Source organism: Boleophthalmus pectinirostris, unplaced genomic scaffold (assembly GCF_026225935.1).
Source record: "Boleophthalmus pectinirostris isolate CB_2022bp ecotype Guang Dong unplaced genomic scaffold, ASM2622593v1 HiC_scaffold_5, whole genome shotgun sequence".
NCBI classification, from domain to species: Eukaryota; Metazoa; Chordata; class Actinopteri; order Gobiiformes; family Gobiidae; genus Boleophthalmus; species Boleophthalmus pectinirostris.
Window position 1 is genome coordinate 13,066,136 of NW_026571404.1, and position 25,047 is coordinate 13,091,182.

At 38.0% G+C, this 25,047-nt stretch overlaps 1 protein-coding gene across 1 annotated transcript in view; it reads left to right on the forward strand.

The window, feature by feature from the left end:
- Positions 1–25,047, forward strand: part of LOC110162295 (sorbin and SH3 domain-containing protein 1) — a 125,880-nt gene that overhangs the window by 88,555 nt on the left and 12,278 nt on the right. The window contains 9 exon segments of the mRNA XM_055162595.1: positions 1,332–1,510; positions 13,045–13,643; positions 13,645–14,371; positions 16,996–17,057; positions 18,153–18,323; positions 21,426–21,472; positions 22,610–22,724; positions 23,124–23,249; positions 24,097–24,291. Of these exon segments, the coding sequence (XP_055018570.1) occupies positions 1,332–1,510; positions 13,045–13,643; positions 13,645–14,371; positions 16,996–17,057; positions 18,153–18,323; positions 21,426–21,472; positions 22,610–22,724; positions 23,124–23,249; positions 24,097–24,291 (2,221 nt within the window).

Sequence of the window (25,047 nt, forward strand, 5' to 3'; positions counted from 1 at the left end):
AGTTGGCCCACACTGGTCTAATTTGGATCAGATGTTGGTGCTACTTAATTGGCTGTGCTTCCAGATTAATTGTAAGGAAGCAGGCTAAGAGAAAACACAGAGATTGTTGGGTTGAAAGTAAAAGTTCTGATTATGCATAGGTTTCTAAGAGATGAAAAATTGTGACAAATTATCGGCGTAAATTTCAAATTTCAAAACTAAATATCTAAAAAAAAAGTCCTCAAATTTTTGGGTTTCAGAATCAAAATTAGCTTTGTCATAACAATTAACAATTTGAAACTAAATATTAAATCTCTTGAATGGTAAAATGTCCTCAAAATCTTCTCTCTTTTGCTTTAAATATTAATATCAGTGTAAATACCATTTGAATCATGAACTAATTACTGAATAAGATGGATTGTTATTGTATGCAGAGCTATACATTTATTTTCTTGGCATTTTATATATGTTCTGTATTCATTAAGTTTCATAATAGACTTCTATGACTCACCATTGGTCTATTTATATTTCAGAGCCACTAATGTCACAGGGTCACTGAGCCTGACCTGTTGTTGTGCAATGAACGGAAGAAACCAGCCACAATGGGAATATTATTTTGCGCACTATTGCATTGGAAAAGAAGTCTTCATTTTTATGTTTCATTGTTTTGATTTAAGATATCTGATATTTATAACTTATTTTAAATACAAGATGAAGAGTGGTAGGTTCTCTAGAAGGTTCATAGATAAACCTCTCTTTTGGCACAATGGACAGTGATCAGAGGGGCAAAAGATATTTTCTGCCCACTATTAATTTTGTGAATAATCTTCTGAATTTTATGTGTAGGCTTCTCTTATTTGAGTCCAGTTTAGCCCTGATGTAGACTTGGTTTGGTCCTGCTCCATAGTTTTGGTCTAGTCCAGGATTATTTCCAGGTTTAGTCTCAGTTTAATCCCAATTTTGAGATGCTGTTCATCCTATAGTCCTGGTTTAGTTCTGGTCCAGCCCAAGATTATTTCCGGGTTTAGTCTAAGTTTAATCCCAGTCTTGATGTGCTGTTCATCCTATAGTCCTGGTTTAGTTCTGGTCTAGTCCAGAGTTAGTCCCAGGTTTAGTCCCACTTTAATTCCAGTTTTGATATTTGTTTGTGAATGTACTTTAGACTAAATTAGAACTAAACTAGGACTACAACAAAGACAAATTGAGTACTTGATGAGGACCAATACTCTTTAACAAGCTCCTTTAACAGGCTCCATATGACCTTCCATTATTCCATTGTTCTGCCCCTGTGCATTGTAAAGCATTAGCCTATAATGAAGTGTTTAATTATGTGTCTACGTTCCTGTGTCTAGTTCCTCCAGCAAATCCGGCCTGAGCGAGGTGGAGCAGGACCGCGGCTCGTCCCCCACGGAGCCGGGCGCCTCAGAATGCGACCGCCATGTTTACAAGAGCGTTTTGGAGGGGGGCGACATCCCGCTGCAGGGTCTCCGCGCCCTGAACAAGAGGCACCCCAGCTCCTCCTCCTCTAAAGGTACCAACCAGAACTCACCATATAAGTCTACTGGGTGTAATGTATGGAGGTGTGGTTCCCCAACTTTGTCCAGGCCCTCAAAATATGTAACGCAGGGTCATTTTGTCTTTAGGGTTGCCTAGTTTATTTGAAGAACAGCGGATTTTTAACTATTGTATATTTCCGGACCAGCTCCAAAGTATTTTTTTTACTTTTTATCATTACAATTATGTTCTTCATGCAGGCTTAAATCTTGATGAACACAGTGGTGCAGGTTCGTTTCAATGTATTTTAGGTCAGGAATCGGAATACACTAAACGGTTTGTGGGAACCCTGGAAGTTGTAGACTGCGCACCAGCCAATCAGTGAAGAGCTGAACCAAGCTGAATTGCGATAGCAGATTTCATACACGATCCTCCTTTAGACTTCCTTTGTAAAATACAAAGTTAGCATTTTTTATTGCACCTTTAATTTGCCATTTCATCTCGCAAAAACAATAATGATCGTTGACCGACATGTTCATTCTCTGCTTTGTTTGTTGTTGTGCCGGCAATTATTTGGACACCACTGAGCATTCCGGCACTTTACATACATCACAACCAAATAGCAGCGATTGGTTAAATAAAAAAGTACCCACCTACCATCGAGCGAATGAATCCTAATGCTGCGATGTCAGACAGTTTCCACAAAGTGAAACCGGTTGATGAGTCAGGCTACCAGCTAGTTACTCCTGACAATGAAACTAACACAAAATTTGGAGATGGGCCCTTACTGCTCCTAACAGGTTGTCCTCCTAACAAGGAAGGATGCCTTAAATGCAGAGGTAAAATTCCCCTAATGTTAGAATAAAGCATACCTAACCTTTTAGTGACAGTTCCTTACACCATATATTCAGTTTATGCATGCTATAAAATGCAAATGCTTTGTAAAGCCAACCACTGTAAAACACACTAGACTTCTACCACCTTTACTTCTGACTAAATGATTAAACAGCACATATAGTCTGAATTCAAGATCTATAATAATGTCTTTAATATGGCAATGCAAGTTATAAACCAACTAAAATGAGTTAAAACCAAGAAAAGACTCAAATGCAATCCAAATTTTCCAAATATAGACTATTCCTTCGCTAAATTGTGTCTAAAACCTGGACTGAAACATGACAACAGCTGGTTTAAACTAGGGCAAACCTTAAAAAGAATTTTAACCAAGACTGAATCAAAACAATACTTGAACTTAACTAACCTGTAATTTCTAGTTTTTCATTTTCAAAAACGTCAACCACTCCTTAGTACCACATGAAAGAGCCTGTATACCACCAAACTATATAGGATCCACATTTTAAAATGCCAATTTGAGACCCAACGTTTGTGTAGTTTGGTACTCTCAAAATCATTTTAATGCAAATTGTTTATTTTATTGAAAAATATTACACATATTTCTGTATTTAATTGTTCATTTTTGGACCTTGCACCTCAGTTTGGGAACCACCAGTGTGTATTTTGTTGAATGGAGGTTACAGAGTCCATGGTGCGTTGTCTTTCTGATGAGACCCAGACCCAGATACACATGTTTCCCTTTATCTTTATGTTCAAATCCATGTGTTTACTTTGCTCCCAGGCGTCACTGCATTGACCAATCACACTGCAGCATTCACCTCCCTAATGGGGCCATCACTGTTATAGGCATGTTCATGGATTCAGTGCAAGTAGCTCACTATATCACATGCTTAATACGAACTGCCTCTTTGTGCAAGCAGAGAAAGCAAATCTGTTATTTTGAAGTTTTGTGTACCATTATTGCAACTATAATAATGAGTTAATTTGGAAAAGAGCACAGTCGGTCTATCTGTATAGTAGGGATGTAACAATAAATGAAATATCGTGATATCTTGTCATCAAAGTTCTCACAATATCGTGGACTGTCACAATATATCGAATTACCAGTCTCTTTGCTTAAATTAAGGGTTATGGTGCAGCAATAGCTAAAAAAATACAAAGGGAACTACATAGACCACGATCCTTTGCTCCATTTCAGTGTAGACTACATGAAGAAATAACAGTTCTAAGCACTTTTAAGTCTTAGTTTTTTTGGATTACGTCTTGTCAAAATATTTTAAGAGGAAAAAGTCGTGATCTTTCCCACGATATCGCAATAAATATCGTACCGTGAGGTTCATACCGTGACGATATTGTATCGTGAGACTTGGATATTGTTACACGCCTACTATATAGCTTATTATGTTCCACGTACTTTTCTAAGCACGTTCACAAGAAAAACAAATAACTTAAAGGTGCAGGGGAGTCGCTACCAATTTGTCTCCATGGAGATGTTATTGCCCTGTCTAGAATGTTCCGCAGTATGGAAATCATCCAGCTTCTATTCACTCCATTACAGGTGTTTGTATTGCAGAATTGAAAAATACATTGAAAAAATGCATTCTTACTATGTTGCTTCCCTCCAATTGCTGGTTTCCTTGGACATAGACGTTAAATGTCGCACTATGGGACTTTTCAGGCAAAGTAACAACATCTCATGGACAAGCAGGTGGCGAACTCTCCACCAGAAAAGTTCTAGTGGACTTTTAAGACAGGCTGTGTAATATCAATAGGACATTTTTAGGACAAAATATTACAAATTGTAGTCACTAAATAAATTGTTTCAGAGCGCAGGAGGGAGCCCAGCTTGGTTTCATATCATAAACTTTTTAGGCACTTTCTCATTTCTTACCCAAATGTGTTGCTTGGGTACATGCATGTGTTGCATCATACTGTAAAACCACGGCTAAAGTGACAGAATTTTCTCATTAGTCACTTGTTTTTGTTGCTTAACCACACACTTTCGCAAAGAAAATCATGCACTTGATTTAACAACATCAAACTCTATACACTTTATCGCCCATACTTACATAACTAAACATATTTTTACCTTAATAAAACATGAACAAACACCTAATTAATAATGAACAAATTGTTTATTAAGAATGATTAATGCTTAAAACCACTTAATTAATACCTCTAACCTTAAGTCCTAAACCTAACCCTTTAAAGTAGTTACTAAGCCTGAATTATTCTTAATAAACTATTTGTGCATTATGAATTAAGTCTGTGATCATGGTTTATTAACATAATACAGGTCGCCACTTATCTACTATTTATATATAGTATTTCTGATTAGTGATTTAATGATGTATGTTATGCCACAACTTAGCTTAGTTTTAGAATAAAAAAGCTGTGTCTTTATATGTAAAATCTCATAGTATTGCTCCTTTGTAAAGAATACTGTATATTTTTTCATTTGAAGTATTTTCTACATATGAATCTGTATGAATTAGCTATAATGAATGCCTCTAACTCCTCAAGAACTAGCCAATTATTTTCATTACAATGGCTGAGCAGTCTAATAAATTTCCACATGGGCCATATTCGACCGATTTAATATTTTATTTGAATAGTTAATTGTTATGACTACGGTCTTAACTTTTCATCATTCTGAAGCCCGTCCATCTGCCGTTTGTTTTCATTGATCTGAATAGGGCTCCTCTGCTTTGGAAAACACATGGATGACTCTGGGTGGTCTCGTTAAGTCCGTGGAAGTTAACCTCTTCAAACTTCAATCGCTCCCGCCGACAGTATCCAGGCAGGCTCAGGGCGTTAGGCCAGGAGCGAGAGGGAGACGGGCAACGAGACGGGGAGGAACGGAGGGGTGAGAGAGATAGAGAGGGAGGGAGATATGGAGAGAAGGGATTGACAGAGAAGGAAAGGAGTGAGAGTGCAGAAAGCGAGATATAGTGCAAAGGAGAGAGAGAGGACGGGAAGGGAGGTCGTGAGAAGAAGAGAGATGGGAGAGAAAGAGAGTGAGAGAGAGGGGGTGTGGGAGGAAGAGAGATAAGAGAGAAAGAGAAGAGGGTAAGAGGAAGAGAGCGGGGAGAGCGAGGTGGTCAGAAGAAGAGAAATAAAAGAGAGAGGGAGGGTAAGAGGAAGAGAGATAGGAGAGAGACAGAGAGAAGGAGGGTGAGAGGAAGAGCGATAGGAGAGCGAGAGAGAGAAAGAAAGAGGGAGGGGGTGAGAGGAAGAGAGAGGAGAGATGGTCAGAAGAAGAGAAACAAGAGAGAGGGAGGGTAAGAGAAAGAGATAGGAAAGAGAGAAGAGGGTGAGAGGAAGAGAGATAGGAGAAAGAGAGAGAGAAAGAAAGAGGGAGGGAGGGAGGTGAGAGGAAGAGAGATAGGAGAGAGAGGGGTTCAGAAGAAGAGACATAGGAAAGGTCTTAAGGGAAAGAGGAGAGAGAGGGAGGGTGAGAGGAAGAGAGAAGGGGAGAGAGTGAAAAAGTGGGAGACAGATTGGTGGAAAGTGTGTGAGAGACGATAAATGAGAGAGCGAGCAAGAGAAGGTGGCAAAAAATAGAGAGGAGAAAGGGACATATAGTGAGAAAGAGGGAAGACAGAGAGAAAGCGTGGGTAAGGGAAAGAAAGAACGAGAAGAAGTGAGAAAGATAGAGAGAGGGAGAGAGAGGAGGGTGTCAGTAATGGGTGTAGATGGATCCAGAAAACACGAGATGTCCCCTCTTGGTGTGAGGAAAACAGGGGGACTTGTGGGGTGGGCAGAAATGAGAGAAATGAGGAAGTCAGCTGTTAGGAGAGATAGAGATTGAGCGAGGGAAGAGGAGAGTGGAGGGTAGAGAGAAAGAACGAAAGAGACAGGGAGAGAGAGAGAGAGAGAGAGAGAGGACACATGAGGCACGTCTGGTCCAAAATGACGTCAAAAAGCACGTCAATGAAAAGAGAAATAATTGCACAGAAATACAAAAGTGGTTTAGTCAGTGGTCTTTGAAACGTCAAAGCAGCAGGTTTATGAATTACGCATTTAAATGTCCGTGTCCATATACTTGAAAGATTCTACAGCATTGCAAATCTGAATCATCATTTTTGTTCATTTGAAACCAAAAGTTTTGTTTGATAGTTGATCGTACCGTAATATTTAGCGGTAGCTCATTCTGTCATATTAAACCGAGTTATGCCCCCACCTCGACAATCTTTCATCGTTGCTTATTTTAGATATGATGGGTCACCTCTTCACAGACCTGACCTGTAACATAACCTGCTTGTCTAGTGATAGACAAGTTTAACGCCATGCTGTGGCATCCATCCACTTCTCCATGTAGGCAAGTAGATGGTATACCCCCCACCAGAAATGTTACATGGTCCACCCATAGATTGTATATAAATGGACTATGTAACTAACCCACTCCAGTTCAGTTTCTATTGAAAAACCGCTACCCCTCTCCCCGTAACTGTTGCTGTCAGGCTCATCATTTTGGTCTTAAAATGTTTATATTAACCATGTCTGTATGACCCTGGTGTTTTTAAATAGATAGAATAGATCCTGGAAAAGTCATGGCATTTTAGGATCTCTTTCATGCAACTACAGTGTTCTCTTAAGTTCTTATTAGGCTATTATGATTATTTCTGAACGTAGGCGCCTTTTGTTTAATAAAAGACAACAATAAATGCATTGACAGTGTTTTGAATGTTAAAAATTTATAATGCCAAACCATAAGATGAGTGGAAAGGGTTAACATTTCATATTTAGCCCTAAAAGTATGATCAATTTTACACATAAAGGGTGCTGTAAAGTCATGGAAAATTCACTTTAGATCATGAAAAAGTCATGGAAAAGTTCTGAAATTTTGTCAGTGAAAAAGAGCGGGAACCCTGCCAAGGGGAAATTTAGGTATTTTATTTCACAATTTTATCCGTAAATCAACATATGACAGAACAGACACATCTGGTGCCTTTTCCCACTAACATTAGCAACATATTTGATTGACAGCATTACTAAATCCGCCTTTAATTGGAACTTAAAAGAAGAATGCATCTGATATAAACTTTTTTTTTTACTTCACCAAATCTTTTCTCTCAGCATTCAGAAAGTCGACTTCCTCCCAAAGCTAATTCTGATTCCTAAACTGTATCATGCTTCAGTCTTGTGCTCTGTATTAATATCCTCGCAGTTTTTTTGGAGCGGGGACATCTTGAGGGCTTTTCAGTGGCTACAGTTGTAACACATTTAGCGCCACATGTCTTTAGTGTGAATCTGATCAAATGAAATGTGTTTAGTGCAAATACATTGGACAGATGGTGGATCTCAGCATGAACAGTCTTCAGCCCATCTGTACTGTTATCACGCATCAATGGAGCCAGGAAAGACACGGCTTTTTCTTATAAACATGTTAGATATTTGTGATTTCATATGCAAATTAACAGAGCAGAGATTATCACGAAGTTCACAAATAGTAGTAACACCTTAGAACAACAACATTTTCTGAAGTGCCATCTTCAATTAACAAAAATTATCACCTCAATGACAAAACTCAAGTCAAGTCAAGGGGGGAAATTTTGTATGAACAGAACCAAGGCTAAACCAGGACTGTTTTATATCTAAACCAAGTCTAATACAAGTTAGGTCATGTGAATGTACCCTAAACCAACACTAAACAAGTACTAAGCCAGGACTGAGCCAGGTCTGAACCAGCTCTAAACCAGATCTAAACTAGGTCTAAACCTGGTCTGAACCAGGTCTGAACCCGGTCTGAACCCAGTCTGAACCAGGTCTAAACCAGGTCTAAACTAGGTCTAAACCAGGTCTAAACCAGGGCTAAACTAGAGCTAAACTAGGTCTAAACCAGGTCTAAACCATGTCTAAACCAGCCCTAATCCAGGTTTAAACCAGCTCTAATACAGGTCTAAACCAGCTCTTAACCAGGTCTTAACTAGGTCTGAACCAGGTCTGAACCAGGTCTGAACCAGGTCTAAACTAAGTCTACACTAGGTCTAAACTAGGTCTAAACCAGGTCTAAACTAGGTCGAAGCCAGGTCTAAACCAGGTCTAAACTAGGTCTGAACCAAGTCTGAATCAAGTCTAAATCAGGTCAAAACCAGGTATAAACTAGGTTTAAACCAGGTTTTAATCAGATCTAAACTAGGTCTAAACTAGGTCTAAATCAGATCTAATCTAGATCTAAACTAGGTATAAACCAGATCTAATCTAGGTCTAAACTAGGTCTGAACTAGGTCTAAACCAGGCCCTAAACTAGTTCTAAACCAGCTCTAAACCAGCTCTAAACCATGTCTAAACAAGGTCTAAACCAGGACCAAATCAGGTCTAAGCCAGGTCCAAACCAGCTCTAAACTCAGTCTAAACTAGAACCAAACCAGATCTACACGAGGGTCATGAAAGGACATGATCAGGACTAAAGCAGGTCACAGTTGAGAACCTGTGCGGGTCTATTTTCCTTTACCTCACAGGATCAGCTGCCCTGCCTTATATCATAACTTGTCTTATGTCTTTCTATATATGGAATACATTCAATAGTGCGCGGAGGTCAGAGGAGGTCAGCACGAGCCACAAGGAACAAATCAATCCCCAAACTAATTTTAAAAATCAAAAACAGGAACAAGCATTTATTGTGTTATTTGAAAGGAAATTGCAAGATTTTCAATGTTTATTTCGTAAGATACTTTCCTCTCTTAACCCTCACCTACTTCTGGTGTCTTGAGGTCTGCCAGGGACAGATCAATAATTCAAAGTGCAGCATTTCCCATATGTTGACTTCTACCTTACACCAAAACAGTTTCATTTATTTATATGTAACCCAGCCCTGAACAGAATTTAAACTTGTGTAATATTAATTTGAATCTAATTATATATTTTAAGGGCCACGCTTTAGTCTAGGGGCCACATATTAATTACTAACTAAGTGGTAATGTGTATGCTTATTAGCTGTTACTTAGCTATTATTTGGTATTTATCAAACACTTATTACACTTATTAATGCTTATTACGATTTCAGTGTATAAACAAAAACAGCTATTGTGTAATCCCCACTACTGTAATGGGAAGAAAACAGCTCGTGTCTTAATACTTGCAAACTACAGCCTTAAGACGGGCGTACATTGTGCAATTTTTGGTCCTTTTTGAGTCTGTTTTTCACTCACTGTTTTGGAGATCGGGCCGAGTTTCGTGCTTCGTGTAGTATACATGGGGTAACGAGAACCGATTAATACCTCACGACCAGAAATCCAGTCGCTTCTCGTGAGGGATTTGCACTGTTGAAGTAGATTGTATAGTGTGAGAACATGAATCGTGAGCTGTGAACTTTAAAACCTTGCGATTTGGCCGTACAGTTTTGAGCTGGGACTGAGTGAAACGATCGAAAATATTAAATAGTGTTTGTCCGGCATTAATGATTGTCCAGCATTTGGCCAAAATGCATTGACAGTACTTTATAAATACTAACAAATATGTAATTAGGCACTTATTGTGCATTTTACTATCAACTAGCTATAACTATGTGGTCCCTAAACTAAAGTGTTACTGTTTTAAGTAGGGATGTAACAATAACCGAAATATCATGATATCGTATCGTCAAAAGTCTCTCAATAATATCATGGGCTGTCACAATAAATCGAATTACAAGTTCCTTTGGTTAACTGCATGGTTTTACTGTAGCAACAGGTAATAAACATTGGGAACTACATGTCCCATGATTCATTTCAGTGCAGACAACATGATGAAATATGTTTTTTGCTTAAATTCTTGGAATTATGAGGAAAATAATTCACATCAAAATCTTGTCAAGGTATTTAAAAGCATAAAAGTGGCCTATCTACAATTATATTAGCCTCTCCAAAATATTGCAATAAATATCATACCGTGAGATGGATATTGTTACATCCCTAGTTTTAAGTCAGGATTATCAAATTTGGTGAGACCATTTCATCACATATTTTTTGGAAAGTAGTCTTTACAGTTTATGTGAGTTATGTACTATACCTAATTATTTAAATTTGTCTTGCCCCAGTATGCCTACAGATATGGTAAAAGTAGCTCTTAGGGTCATAATAAATCCACTGTACTGTCTGAATCTAATTATAAAGCATTTTATTCTCCAAAAACCAGGAAGTGAACAGTTAGCATGCTAGTTATTGTTAGGAGATACTCACATGCTGTTAGAAATATGGAATATGCACCTTTAAATATGGAGCCAAGCAAATGGGATTTATCAATTACACAAATTTTAAGACTTTTTGCAACACTTTTAAAACACTTTTTACTCACTAGAAGCCAATTAGATTGCACAGTTTGGGTGAGGCAGTGGCATCATGGTTTGCCCTCCTCCGCCTCACAGCAAGAAGGTCTCAGGTTCAATTACTGGGCCAGGTTAGGCTTCAGAGTTTTGCATTTTCTCCCTGTGTCTGTGGGTGCTAGGGTTCCCCCATCACAATAAAAGGTGCACAGATTAAATCGATTAGTAATAACAGATCATAAAGTAGCATTAGAAGTTGTATCTCATGTGTAGATAATTTTACACTGGTTTACAATGTTTAAACTGTTTACGTGTGTCAGTGAAGTAGATTAGTTTTAGCCTATTGTCCAAACTAAGCTTTTCCATTCAAACTTTGTGGGTGTAGCTCTTTTCTTTTTATAGCCCTATCTGCCATGACCCAGGGTGCATAAACCACGGCACATCTGTAATGATTTAGGCAGATGTTTGGATCACTCATAATTTCCCATGACTCAGAGACGGAGGACATGTTGCAGATGCATTAATGCCTCACTAAGAATGTAGCTGGAGCAAGCAGTGAGCATAAAACCTCAGAATGAAATTTAAAAAGGAAGTGTTGAACGCCAGACTACAAATATGTCAGTTTAATCTGTGAAGAGTTTGGGTCAAGAAGGGTTTGTTTTGTCTGCTTTGATATACAGTATATTTGTCTAGACATCTTGGACAGTGTGCGTAAAATAAGACAAATTAGTCACATTAAAAATATCTTAAAAACAGACCACACTATAAATCACTGACTGTAGCGCGTGCAATTCAGTTCTGTTGTAGTAGGCTGGGTTCATGTCATGTCATGTATTAAAGCTGCACTATGTAACTTTAATGGAGAGTCTACTACCTGCTACATTGCATTTGTTATATGCCGTTGTTTTTATCAACATTACCTTGAAAAGCTTGCATTCTTACTGTGAGTGGAGTCGCCTCTCCACAGATCTGACCTGTAATGGCCTGGTGGCGTCACCTGCTTGTCTCCATGGAGATAAATGTAGTATGTTTAATGCCTTAAGGTGGTTAAAAGTGAAAAAATGCATAGCACACTCAGATGGCCGATGTCCAAAAGCTTTTTTTTTTACATTTTTAAAAGTTTCGGCAAAAAAAGCCTTCATCAGATTTCTTGCTACACTGATGCTTTAAGGTGGAACATTCAAGTTAAAGCAATAAAATCTCCATGGAGACATTAGCAGTTGGTGGATCCTCCTTCAGAAAAGTTACATAGTGCACCTTTAAAGACTAGTTTAAAATTGACGACAACAGTTGAAAATAACCTAAATGTGAACCTTAACTTTATTTGCAAAACTACTTCTGTGCACTTCACTAAATAACTTTTTAAAAACATGAATTGACAGGGATGATGAGGTTTTAGTTTTTAGTTTTTTAGTTTATTTTCTGCGGTAATTAACATAATCATGCATCATATTACAATAATTCAACACAGAAATTAGGTTTGGATGTTGTGACTGTAGCTTCTGCCAACCACTGCACAAATACATTTACTGTAAGTCTCATTTTCTCATTCACTAGTGCAGAGGTGCCCAAACTTTTCTCTTCAAGGGCCACATTTGTAGATATAGAAAAAGTGGAGGGCCGAGTAAGGGTCATAGTTTGATGGTTAATACAGTGAATAATTCAAATATTCACATTTATAAACAGGTTAGAATGAGACACCAGAACCTTATCCAAGCTTAGATCCTCAAAGGACACACTAATTATTTGATGTTCAAAAACTTTCACTCAAAATTACTACTTGAGGAAGTATTGGCCAATTCACCTAGAAGTCTGAGGGGCAAGAAAAAACGATCTGAGGGTCGTATTTGGCTCCTGGGTCATAGTTTGGATTATTTCTTAAAAATAGAAAATATTAGGCAAGATAAGGCATGTTTATTTGTGCAGCACAGTTCAGTAAGTTTTTCAAAGTGCTTTACAGAATATGAAATGCATTAAATTCACAATACAAACAAACAAACAAAAAAAAGGGGGCCTGTCTCACATCTTCAGAAAAACTGTTCCAGATTTTAGCTACATAAAACTGAAATGCGTCATGTTTTGTTCTAACTCCGAGCACCAGCAGGAGGCCCGTCAATGAGGTCCTCAGAGGGCTATTTCTAACTTGTATAGAATTTGTTTTAAGGAATATTATGTTTCCTGTTTCCACTTCGCGGCCCCAAATTGCCTTGAGTTGAGCTTGTATTGTATTATTATTAGAATAAGCATTAACAAACCATGACCTTTTCATATTATGACATTATTTTAACCCTGTAATGCCATGCTCTTCACAACATTATAACTTGATGTTTTGGCTGCATCAAGTCTCCTGCTTCTTCATTACTTTTTATACAAACTTATTTGACTTGAAACTGTGCTTGTTTTTGTGTGTTAAGCTGTAAACCATTGTAATCTAATATGTGTTTTATTCTGTTGTCCTGCATGCTTACCAGTGGATTATAAAGGTGGGATTGGCTGTTTAATTTCACCCTCCTCATCAGTAAATAGTCGCTCAGTTAATGGGCTTGCTAACCAGTGTAAGAACAAGAAACCACTGTCTGCTGCCAAAGTCTGCATCCCTCAAATCCTCCCTTCTAAATTCAAGCCGAAGACACTGCCCTCTGGTGGCGAAAGCGAAGACTGTGGTAACGTTGACAACAGGACTCGAGTCGTAAGACATCCCAAAGCCCATAGCTGCGAAGACATCTATACGGGAACATGTGATTGCAACGGGGCAAGAGAGTGTGAGAGCAGCTGTAGCACTGATTTGGTGGATGGGCTGAGGAATGCGCTGCCCCCTGCTGTTAGAAAAAGTACGACTGAATTTTCAAACCTGTATCGAACCATGCATAACATCCAGAGGCCCTGCTCCGTGGGGTGCAGTCCTCACGGTAGCGTGCGCAGCTTGGCCTCGCTTTTTGAGAAGTCCCAACCAGATGGGGGTCAAAGGTCAGAGGGGTGCATTCCTCGCCAGGCAGTGTCCACCCGGGTCAGCGAGTTTGAAATGATCATTCAGAGGAGTGGGTCCCAAGCTCCCATCCGCTCTTCGTCCAATGCCAACTTTAAATTCAGCCACTCATAATCGCAACCAAAGTGATTTCATGTCTACTGCTGTGTCGGCTGAATCCTTATTGGTGACAGCCCCAAATGAAAATCTGAATAAGCCAGATGCCCCGCCAGAAACTGAGCAAGCAGAGTCTCCGATGAGTGAAGCGACAGAAGAAGAGGACGTGGTATCTCCGGTTATAGAGGAAGAGAAAATCAGGCCAGAATCTCCCAAACAAATCGAACCAAAAGTTATTTTAAGTAAAAGCACTCCAGATGTGTCCTTAGACAAAACTGTCGAATCCAAATTGTTTTTAAGCCCCCATAACCACCACCAACAGCATCTCCTCCACCACCTTAACCATCAGCACCTCAAGCCGTCTAAATGCAAAGGCTCCTGTCCGGCTTCGTACACAAGATTCACCACTATCCTCCGACACGAACGTCAACAAGCTCAGCAAGAACGCGCCCCTTCTGCTGCTAATCCCATTCCATCTGAGAGGAAAACCGCCTTACCTGGCAACCTCTTCCTCATGACCCCCGCCCCTTTCCGCCTTCGCAAAAACAACCAAACCAAGAAGACGTTATTGGCGACGAAAGTGACCGCTACAAACCTGTGTCAAGAGTTGAGGCCCAATATCCCGCAACGGCTCTCCTCTCTGGAAGTTCTGGGGCGTTTGAGCAATGGGGAAAACTTGGATAACGGTTTGGACGCCAATGGGAATCTACTGACAGGTCCTATATGCATAATTTCATCTTTTTCCTCTCAACGTTGAGCGTCATCTTGTGGTCACTCATCTCGTTTTGGACTGTTTCACCCTGTGTGCTGCTCCTCCTCTCTCAAAGGGACATCGTTGCTCCCTCCATCTTTAGTCTGTCTATGCCTGCTGTGTTCAACTGAAAGGGTTCATCTCATTCTGTGTGCTAGTCTTTGGCAGAGGTGGGTAGACTAGCCGAAAATTGTACTCAAGTAAGAGTAACATTACTTCAAAATAGATTTTACTCAAGTAGTGATCCAAGAAATAATGCAAGAGTAAAAAAAAAAGTATTTGGGAAAGCTGCTACTCAAGTAAGAGTAACTTAAAGACTGTCTGGACATTTAATCTAAATTAATTGTAAATGAAAGGACAAAACATAATAAATAATAATGCGTATGTATCGTATTTTCGTAGGACAGATGCAAAAATTTGAAAAACGAAATCATAACTCAAAGAGAGAAACACAAACGTTCAAATCATGTAATACTGTGAAGCTTTTGTTACTTTTACTTGAATAACTTGAGTACTGTTACTTCAAGTAGGAGTAAAAGTAGCATCTTAAAAACTGCTCTGAAAAGTACAATTTCTTTTTAAAAAGTTACTAAACTGAATGTAACAGAGAACTACCCACTTCTGGTCTTTGGTTTGTAGTTTTTGTAGTTTTTGTAGTTTTTTGCTGCCATCATTTCTGTGACTTTTGGAGATTCAAGTAAAGTTTGGTAATGTATAATTCACTGGTGACATCAGGTTTGGGTGTATGCAAGAACCACGCCTGCTTAAGCATTACGCCACACAGATAAATATGAAAATACATCATCAGGATTTGAACTTTTTATCTAATGTTGTGAAACTTACACAAAACTCAAGCAAATCATTAGTTTTGAGTGTTTTAAAGGTGCATTATGTAACATTTTGGACCATTGTTAACAAACTTACACATTATAATTCAGCTGTAACAAAGCATGATATTTATACTAAAATCTTTTCTTAGCTCGAAACTCCAAACAAACTGAGAATCACTATTTTAACTTTTTAGGGCACAATAATTTCAGGCATTAAACACACAATGTTTAATTGGATCGAGATACAAGAGCTCTTTTTATCAACTACAAAATATTGTAAACAACCATTAAACCTTTTTTTTTTTTTTCCTTACACTGTAAACCCGAACATTTAAAGTAGTTAAATAGATTAAGTTGTGTATAGTCAAAGTTTTAGAAATAGTCCTACTAACTTAATTATATCAAGTTGCAATAACATGTTCCTCTTTTTGAGTAATTTTAACTAGTATTTTTTTGATTAAAGGGAACTAATGTGGGTATAAGTGAGCATAACTTAAATATACTGATGAGGTACAACTTAGTAGATTGAAGTAAATAAACACTGAGAATGCTAAAGTCCAGTTATTTCTATTGTTTCAAATAGGGACGATTTAAAAAAAAAAATAATAATAATAATTTATATAGTACACGCTAAAATACAATACAATTTCAAAGCTTTTTACCAAATAAGTGAACTTATTAAAGTGGTTTGAAAACTCCCAAATGAAAATAATTGAGTTGCCTTAACAGAAAACTAAGAGTCAAATTAACTGCAAATATTTGAGTTGAGAAATGAGCACTTTTAATTCAGCTGTTATCAAAAGGTACAAGCAGCAAAACATCCAACCTTTTAAGTTCTGGAAGATTGTTACTTTTAACTTAAAATAATTAAGACAGTCGATTCCCAAAAATGCTTTGAGTTCTGGTAACTTATTTGGGTTTACAGTGTAGAAGAAACAAAAAAGTCTTGCATTCTCACTGTGGTCAGGCTCACCTCTCCACAGATCTGACTTGTAACTGTGCCTGGTAGTGTCACCTGTAACTGATTTGTTAAATGCTAAATTGGCGATCATCCCTGGCAACATCTCTTTAGAAAGTTTAGAGCCATACTGCCAGAAAGTTTACATAATGCACCTTTTAGTTTAACCAGAAACTTTTCAAACTAGGTCAAAACTTCCTGACAGATCCATATGGAAAAATATTATAAAGCGTATAACTCCCTCAAAAATTCCCAGCATGCATCTGTAATGTCTAAGCAGGCTGAGCACCAAACTACATTTTGCATACTGTTCTTCTCAGTCTGATGTCTGGCCCCGTTCCCTTTTTGTTGAGTTATTTATTATTTCCCACCCTCCATCTCCCCTCCTCTTTGCTTTGTTTGAACCTCTCAGGATCATTTGATTTCTTTGACGTAAGCGTTGGTTTGTTACAGCGAATGCTTTTTCATGTTTTCTGGGACACGAACATGAAACATTGTCGTAGGAAAAGAAGAATTCTGTCAACATTTTTATAAGTGAAAGTCTCATTGAATGCTTTGTAGATGTAGAAATTTCCTTTTTTTTCATGAACACACATTGTACCATTATGTCTGTATGCATGCTGGAATACATTTTAGCATTTTGATGTGTGTGGTTTTGTTTTAGTGAAATGACCATTGAAAAGCATGCGTCAATGTAGCTACTGGTTTGGTCCATAGATAGAGGTAGTTAGAAGTCATTTGTAGCATGTTTTTGGGGTTAACAATCGTGAAACTAAATCTATGTTTTCATTTTTGTTGCAGACTCGTCTCCTGCTCACAGTGAGAACCAGGATGATGTTTTACGGAAGAAGGGTGACAAAGAGGTGGGTTTTTAATCATAGAAAGTTACGGCATTGCAGTTTTTATTCATTTGCATTTCATTTAGATTCCATACCCTTCTGTTGCTGTGTTGTGACCTTTGATTTGGTGATTGTTCACAGTTTATCATTAGTTTTAGCTTGGTTTTAATATACAAATGCAACTTAGTCTACTTACACTACTGGTCAAAAGTTTTAGAACACCCACATTTTTCACACTTTTATTGCAATTCAAGTTATTTAAGTCCAATGAAGAGCTTGAAAACTAAAAAACTACCTCAGGAAAAAAGAACAAGATGGTTGAATACTTGAAAACATGGAGTGTCCAGCACAATCACCAGACTTAAACCCCATGGAGCTGGTTTGGAACTGGACAGAACAGTGAAAGCCAAGAAACCTACAAGTGCCACACATTTATGGGAACTTCTGCAACAGACTTGGGAAGAACTTTCTGAAGAATATTTTGATTTCTATTGTAAAAAGAACAAGCCACGAGTGTGTTCAGCTGTTATATCTGCCAAAGGTGGACACTTTCATGAATCAAAAGTGAAAAGGAAAAAGTGTTGTGTTCTAAAACTTTTGACTGGTAGTGTATATGATAAATCTTGTCAATGTGCCTGTAAAAAGTTCAACAAATTGTGTTGAGTACTGAAAACACTGAAAAACATATCACACAGAGGGCCAGTAATACATGTCAATTATATAATAAACAATTAAATATTATAAATAAAATTAAAATAAAATACAAACTACAATTTTGGTATATTAGTTAAAAATAATTTAAAAGTGAGTAAAGTAAAAAAAATAATAATGAAAGTATTGTTTTATATTGACTGGATAACAATGCAATTTTGGGGAGTTTTCAGTCTATTAATCAATCAAACTTTATTCATAGAGTGCTTTTCATACAAGAAATGCAACACAAAGCACTTTTTTTTGGTATATAAGGAAATCAACATGCTGATGGTAATGTTAAAATGTCACTGTATTTTTCATAATAGAGCCTCTCTTATGAAAATAATAGTACACCTGATAATTTTTCCATAGCACCATAACCCCGCTTTTACGTTTTTCACACATTCATTTACCTTTCCTCGACAGAAAATCCTGGAGGAGCAGCGGCGCCTGAAGCGGGAGCAGGAAGAGGCGGATGCGGCCTCTCGGAGACACACCGGGATCGTCCCAACGCGTCACCAGTTCATCACCAACGAACGCTTCGGAGATCTGCTGAACATCACGGATAACAGCGAGAAGAGGAAGTCCGGAGTGGAGGTACAAGGAAAAGACTGGAGGGCTAATCGGAACAGGCAGGAAGAGGGGATGAGGAGGGTGGAGGGGTAGAAGAACAGAGGGAAGGGAAGAGAGGAGAAATTAGGAAGAAATAAGGGAGAGTGGAAGAACAGAGGAGGGGATAGTGGACAGAGAGAGGAGGAGAGAAAGAGGTGAGGGAGTAGGGAGTGAGGACAAAGGGAGAGGGAAGAAGGGAGAGAGAAGAGGAAGGGACAGAGAAGGAAGGAAAATAAAGGGAAGAGAGAGAGAGAGAGAGGGAAAACTTGGCATAGAGACGATGCATTACAGGTTTATCAAATCTATAATGGCACATAAATTACCTGTCAAATCAAATTTATTCCATGTGGTTAGAAACTGGTTTTATGTCAAGTGGGAAACCTACCTGTCGTACAACTAAAAATAATTCAAAACTATTTGCATATTAGACAAAACATCATGTTATTTAACTCTTCGAATCCTGTTTTTCAATATAAAACCAAAAATAAGAAAACAAAAAAACAACTATTTTCTTCATTATTTGTCTCCAAAACTAAAAGAAAAAAGTGGATAATGATTAGTTTTTTCAGTTTTTTATTTTTTGTTTAAATGAATAATGGAAAAAACAATAACGCCCATTTCTGTGACTTAAACTGAGATGCTGGACTCCTGCACCGCATACGCACTGAACCAGGATTGAACCAGGACTAAACCAGGACTAAAACAGGACTAAACCGGTCTCGGCCCCGGTCTCAGTCCCGGTCTGGTAGTGGTCTCAGTCCCGGTCTCAGTCCTAGTCTCAGTCCTGATCTTGTCCCGGTCTGGTCCCATTCTCAGTCCTGGTCCTGGTCCTGGTCTGCTCCCGATCTGGTCCTGGTCTCAGTCCTGATCACCCGACAGTCTACATGAGCGCAACTCCAGCCCAGTCACACTCCTGGTTCAGTCCGGCTTTAGTCCTGGTTTAAGGCTGGTTCAGTTCTGGATTAGTCCTGGTTTAGTGCTGGTTCAGTCCTGGTTCAGTCCGTATACAGTGCAAAATTTCAGCATTGCAGTTTAAGTCATGGAAACGGGAAATGGCTATTATTAGATTGTTATCTGTTTTTTCATTTGGGTTTTGGATGTAAAAATAATGAAGAAAATTGTTGTTTTTTCGTTTTCTTATTTTTGGTTTTATTTTGAAAAACAAATGAACGAATGATACATGAATTTCTTCTAATCAAATATCCTGGCTCAAGATCCAGACAAGTCAGAGCACAGTTCTCTTGATGAACAATAGTTTACCTTAACCTTGAAAAATACTTCCAGTTGTTGCATATGGCACAGTCTGTTTCTTTCTCTCTTTGGCCTGTAGTAGTCATAGTCTTGATGTGATAAATGAAATGTTTCTGGCAGTGCTGGAACATAGTGGACCTGCTTGTCTTTACTTTTCTGTCAGCTCTGAATCAACATAAACCAGCTGCTGTTTGTTTTGGCCGCTGTCCTCTTCACTGTTTTGCTTTGAGGCATCTCTCACACACCCCTCTGTAGTAACATGGGGTCATCTATAAACAAAACAAACTCAAATCTAATTATTTATCATTTGTAGTATAATGATAAACACATAAAGGATTAAGCAATTTGTTTAATAATTAGTATAAATCATGTTAATGTAGTTTATTACGCATATTTTACTACTACTGTTTTACTACTTTGTTTTATTTTGTCCATATTCCGTATTATGCGTATTAAACTCCCATTTGTAATTAGACTGGTCCTATCCAGCTCTCTTGGATTCTCACATAACACACTGGAAAAAACTAAATCTAGTCAAGTTCAGATGACTTGAATTAAGAAAGTTTTATCATGATTTGAGTAAATTTCACATTATCTGCCAGTGGAATAAGACTCTTTGTACTTAAAATATGAAAATACATCTTGTTACACTTAAAATAGGAAAAACAAAAACTTTTTGCACTTAAAATCAAAAAGAAAATCGAAAGCTTGAATGAAGAAAAACACACTTATTCCATCGGTAGATAATTTTACTTGTCAAGTTGAATTGACCCAAATAAAGTCAGATGTTCTTGATTGAAGTCATTTTAACTTACCTAGATATTGTTTTTTTTTCAGTGCACCAATAGATGAGGTGATTGGAGGGGAGGGGGGGAGGAAGAACATGTTATATATAAGTACAGTGTTATTATACAGATTCTACAGAATATTGATACATGGAGACTAAAATACATGCTTTTTGGAAGCTCTTAAATCACACAAATATTACTTTTAATAATAAGATCATTTGAATTTTGTTACCGTTTACTCAAGTAGGTTGTTTTGTTAAAAATGTGTGTTCATGTTCATGTTGTGCACAGTCAGCACATGCATCTTTCTCTGGGTAGCTCGAAAACCGCATCATAGTCTATATAGAACGTATTTGTTGCTGAGATCAGCAGCCCAGTACAAAACAATACAACTATAATGATCATGAACTACTTTATTCAGCATATTCTACAGCATAAAAGACCTATGATTAGTTTTCTGAAAGATCTAAAATCAGCCATCTCCATGACTTTTTCCTCTTTAGCTCTTGTGAATGTTGTTGTGAGGCGTGTCTGCTGCTGCTGACAGTGTCTCAGTAAACAGCCTGAGATCCGAGTGCAGCAGAGGGACAGTGTCACGCGTCATTCCTGTCATAGCTCCACTGTTTATGTTCAAGAGGCCAACCAGAGACAGCGGCAGATTTACAGTTCGCCAGAAGAGCTGTGGCAAATATAAAATACACAAAAAAGATGAGAAATATTCTAACTGTGGCTTAGAGGTTAAAGCGCTCACCCACCAACTCAAAGGTCAGCGGTTTGAACCTCGCTCAGACCAAGTACTGTGTGTCCTTGGGCAAGACTCTTAACCCACCAGTATAAATTTTATGTGACTGAGTGATCGGTGGTGGTGATCAGAGGGGCCGATGGGGCAGATTGGCAGCCTTGCTCATGTCAGTCCACCCCAGGGCAACTGTGGTTATAGAAACTTATCACCATGTATCGGGTGAATAAATAATGAATATAGTGTAGTGCTTTCAAGGGCTAAAGCAAACGTTTATTCAATAATACTTTTTTATTGTGTGTTTTGCAGAGAACTCCTGCCATGGCCCGATTTGACTTCAGAGCAGAATCGTTGAAGTAAGTACCCGCTAATAATAGTCGCCAAAGTAGTTGTAGAGTTATCTTGGCTTGATAGTGGTCACAGTATTGGAAGTTTAAGTGAAGAAGCAGTAGAAATACTTTGAAAAAGTACTACTAGAAATAGTTGTAGTTAAGGTAATAGTTGTAGTTAAGGTAGTAGTAGTAGTTGGAGTAGTTGGATTAGTAGTTGTAGTTGTAGTTGGAGTAGTTGTTGTAGTTGTAGTTGGAGTACTTGTAGTAGTTGTAGTAGTAGTAGTAGTAGTAGTAGGAGTTGTAATAGTAGTCGTAGTAGTTGTAATATTTGTAGTAGTTGTTGTAATAGTTCTAGTAGTTGTAGTAGTTGTAGCTGTAGTAGTAGTAGTGGTTAAAGTTGTTGAAGTTGTAGTAGTAGTAGTAGTAGTAGTAGTAGTAGTTAAAATTGTAGCTGTAGTAGTTGTAGTAGTAGTTTTACTTGGAAATTACTTGGACACATTTGTAGTAGTCGTTGCCCAGTAGTAGCCCAGCCTAGTAATTGTTGCAGTATTATTGTAGTATTATTGCAGTAATAGTAGCTGTAGTGAATCTTTTGAGTGATTGTTGTTATATTGTTGGGAGTGGAAAAACCTCCGACACAGAAACCAGGCAAACCTCCCCGTGCTCTCTCATCCGGTCACTATCCATCTTCAGAATGGAAGAGGCTAAATTATATGTTAACGTTTGTAAAAACAGACCTCCTTTCTCCTTCAGTAATCTGTTATTATTGGTTGCTAAAAACACTAATTCACCTCAGCTGCCCTGCCAAGCCCGTTCATTCAGAGCAAAGTCTAACCCCTCATTCAAAAGTACGTCCAGCTCTCCACAAATGTTATATGTTAAACTGATTTATTGTGCTTATTGTTAATCTAAAGTGGTAGTATTGTTTTAACAGGATTTCACTGCTTACTTTCCAAGAATCATGTCTAAAAAATTGCTTTGTGGGAAGCCCAGTCCTGGTTTGGTCCTGGTTTAGATTTAAGCACAATTACTGAATACATGCGCCCTATAGTCTATTTAAAACAATAGCATTATTTCTGAGTGTCCTGATCGAGAATTTTATTAATAATATTTGGTGTTTCTTCAATAATAAATACCTAATAATGAAAACATTTGCCGTAGGGAGTTGCCGTTTCAAAAGGGAGACATCGTGTACATCATTCGTCAGGTGGATCAGAACTGGTACGAAGGAGAGCACCATGGGCGAGTGGGCATTTTCCCTCGAAGTTATGTGGAGGTAAGTGCAGTTTGTTTTATTTATAGAGAAGTTGCTTTATCAACAGAGTTTATACAAAAAATCATAATTTGACTGGGGGTGAGATTTGTTAAGTTTTAAACATAAAAACTTAACCATTTACCAGTAGCTATAGGACCATGCACATGTTTTGTAACTGAGATCAAGAATTATTATTGGAGTGGTCTACAGCCAGTTCTCAGTCAGTAAAAGCAATTATTTTGGAACAGATTTCAGTCTTTCAGTCAGGAGAAAGACATTTTACATTTTTGGGGGGATTAATGATCTCAATAATAACTTTTAAAATAAAAATCATACATCTTTTTGTCATATCTTCCAGTCCTAAGAATAAGTATATATGGTTATAATTATAATTAAAAGTTACAAATCTTTTCTTTCCAGCTTCTTCCTCCAACAGAAAAGGCGCAGCCAAAGAAGAGTGTCCCGGTGCAGGTGTTGGAGTACGGAGAGGCCATCGCTCGCTTCAACTTCAATGGAGACACAGTGGTGGAGATGTCCTTCAGAAAAGTATGTGTTGGTTAATCATGTTTACTGTAACATAGCACAGTGACAAAGGGCTTAATATTTTTTTATGGTTACTATTCCTTCCTTGGACCTTATTTGAGAGATACTGACCACTGCATCTTGGGAACATCGCACTATAGAGTTAAAGATGCTCTAAAGCCGTTTGGCCAATGTTAAAGGGCCCTGCTCTAACAGCATGCTGGCTTTAAATTTTTATAAAAAATGAAGACTACATCTTTTTTGTCAGTATTAATTACAAAACTAATTTCATCTTTTGTTTACTTAAAGGTCTTATGTTACACAAAATTGACTCTTGAGCTTTGAGTCATGTTAGAACATAGTTACCTTCTCAAAACATACCAGGAGTTGTGTTTTGTTTCATTCACGCACATCTGAGTAATTCTTTCTGTCTACATCTCCAAAGCCTAAAATGCTCTGTTCCACCTAGTGATGTTATGAAGTGGTAGTTTTCAAGCTACTTTTTACCTTAAATTCAGTAGAGATTGGCAATTCCAGAGCTGAAATTATCCAACTGATTCTAGTGAAGATGTATGGAGTTGCTCTTCCTGTATCACCACATGACATCACAAGGTTCATCGGAGTGTTTTCTGGTTGAGAGAAAAACTCTAAATATGCAGGGTTTGTGTGTTAAACATGTGTGAATGAAACAAAACACAACTTTAGGTCTGTTTGTGATGAGGAAACAACATTGCAACAGATCAGAAAATAACATAATGTGGGACTTTTAAATGTAATCAAATGTTAATTTCAGTTTGGTCACATGTTGGTTTAATGCACTGCCCAATAGTCTTTACAATACACTTACTAAACCATCATTGTTGTGTTTTAGGGAGAGAGGATCACCCTGATTCGCAGAGTGGATGAAAACTGGTATGAGGGTAAGATTTCGGGCACTAATCGCCAAGGAATCTTCCCCGTCACATATGTGGAGGTCCATAAGAAACCCAGAGTGAAGAACGGAGTGGATTACCCCGACCCGCCTGTGTGCCAGTCGCCCCAACGCAGCACCACCGCCTCTCCGCAGGTAAGACCCAACACTGAAGCGTTGTGGGTATGACGGTGATAAGTTAAAATGTGTTATTGCTATGATGTGAGTCTACAATTCATATTTTTGTACACAAATTTTGAAATATTATTGACAAAGTGAAGGTCCAAGAATCTATTTTTGTTTCATCACAGTATATTTTTACAGTTTTTGTTTCTATATGTGATTTCATTTTTCAGCAATAAATCAAGATTTTAAGTCTTACGTGAGTCAGTTCTTTTGCAATTGCTGGTGAGATTCACAATTCATAATCAAATTTCAAAAGTTTAGGTTTTTCCATTGGTCTACTAGAATTCGTGTATCATTCGTTCATTCATTTTTCAAAATAAAACCAAGAATAATAAGGAAAAAAAAATACTACATTATTTGTCTCCAAAACCAAAATGGAAAAATGGATAACGACTGTTTCCCGTTTCCGTGACTTAAACGGCAATGCTGGACTTTTTCTCCACATACGGACTGAATCAGGACTGAATCAGGACTAAAACTGAACTAAACGGGACTAAACCAGGTCTAAACCAGGTCTAAACCAGATCTAAACTAGGTCTAAAGCAGGTCTAAAGCAGGTCTAAATCAGAACTGAACCCGGTATAAACCAGAACTGAACCAGGTATAAACCAGGTCTAAACCAGGACTTAGAGCTTTTTAGTCCTGGTTTAGTCCTTGTAGACCTATTCTAGTCCTGGTTCGTTCCGTATGCGGTGCAAAAGTCCGGCATTGCAGTTTAAGTCACGG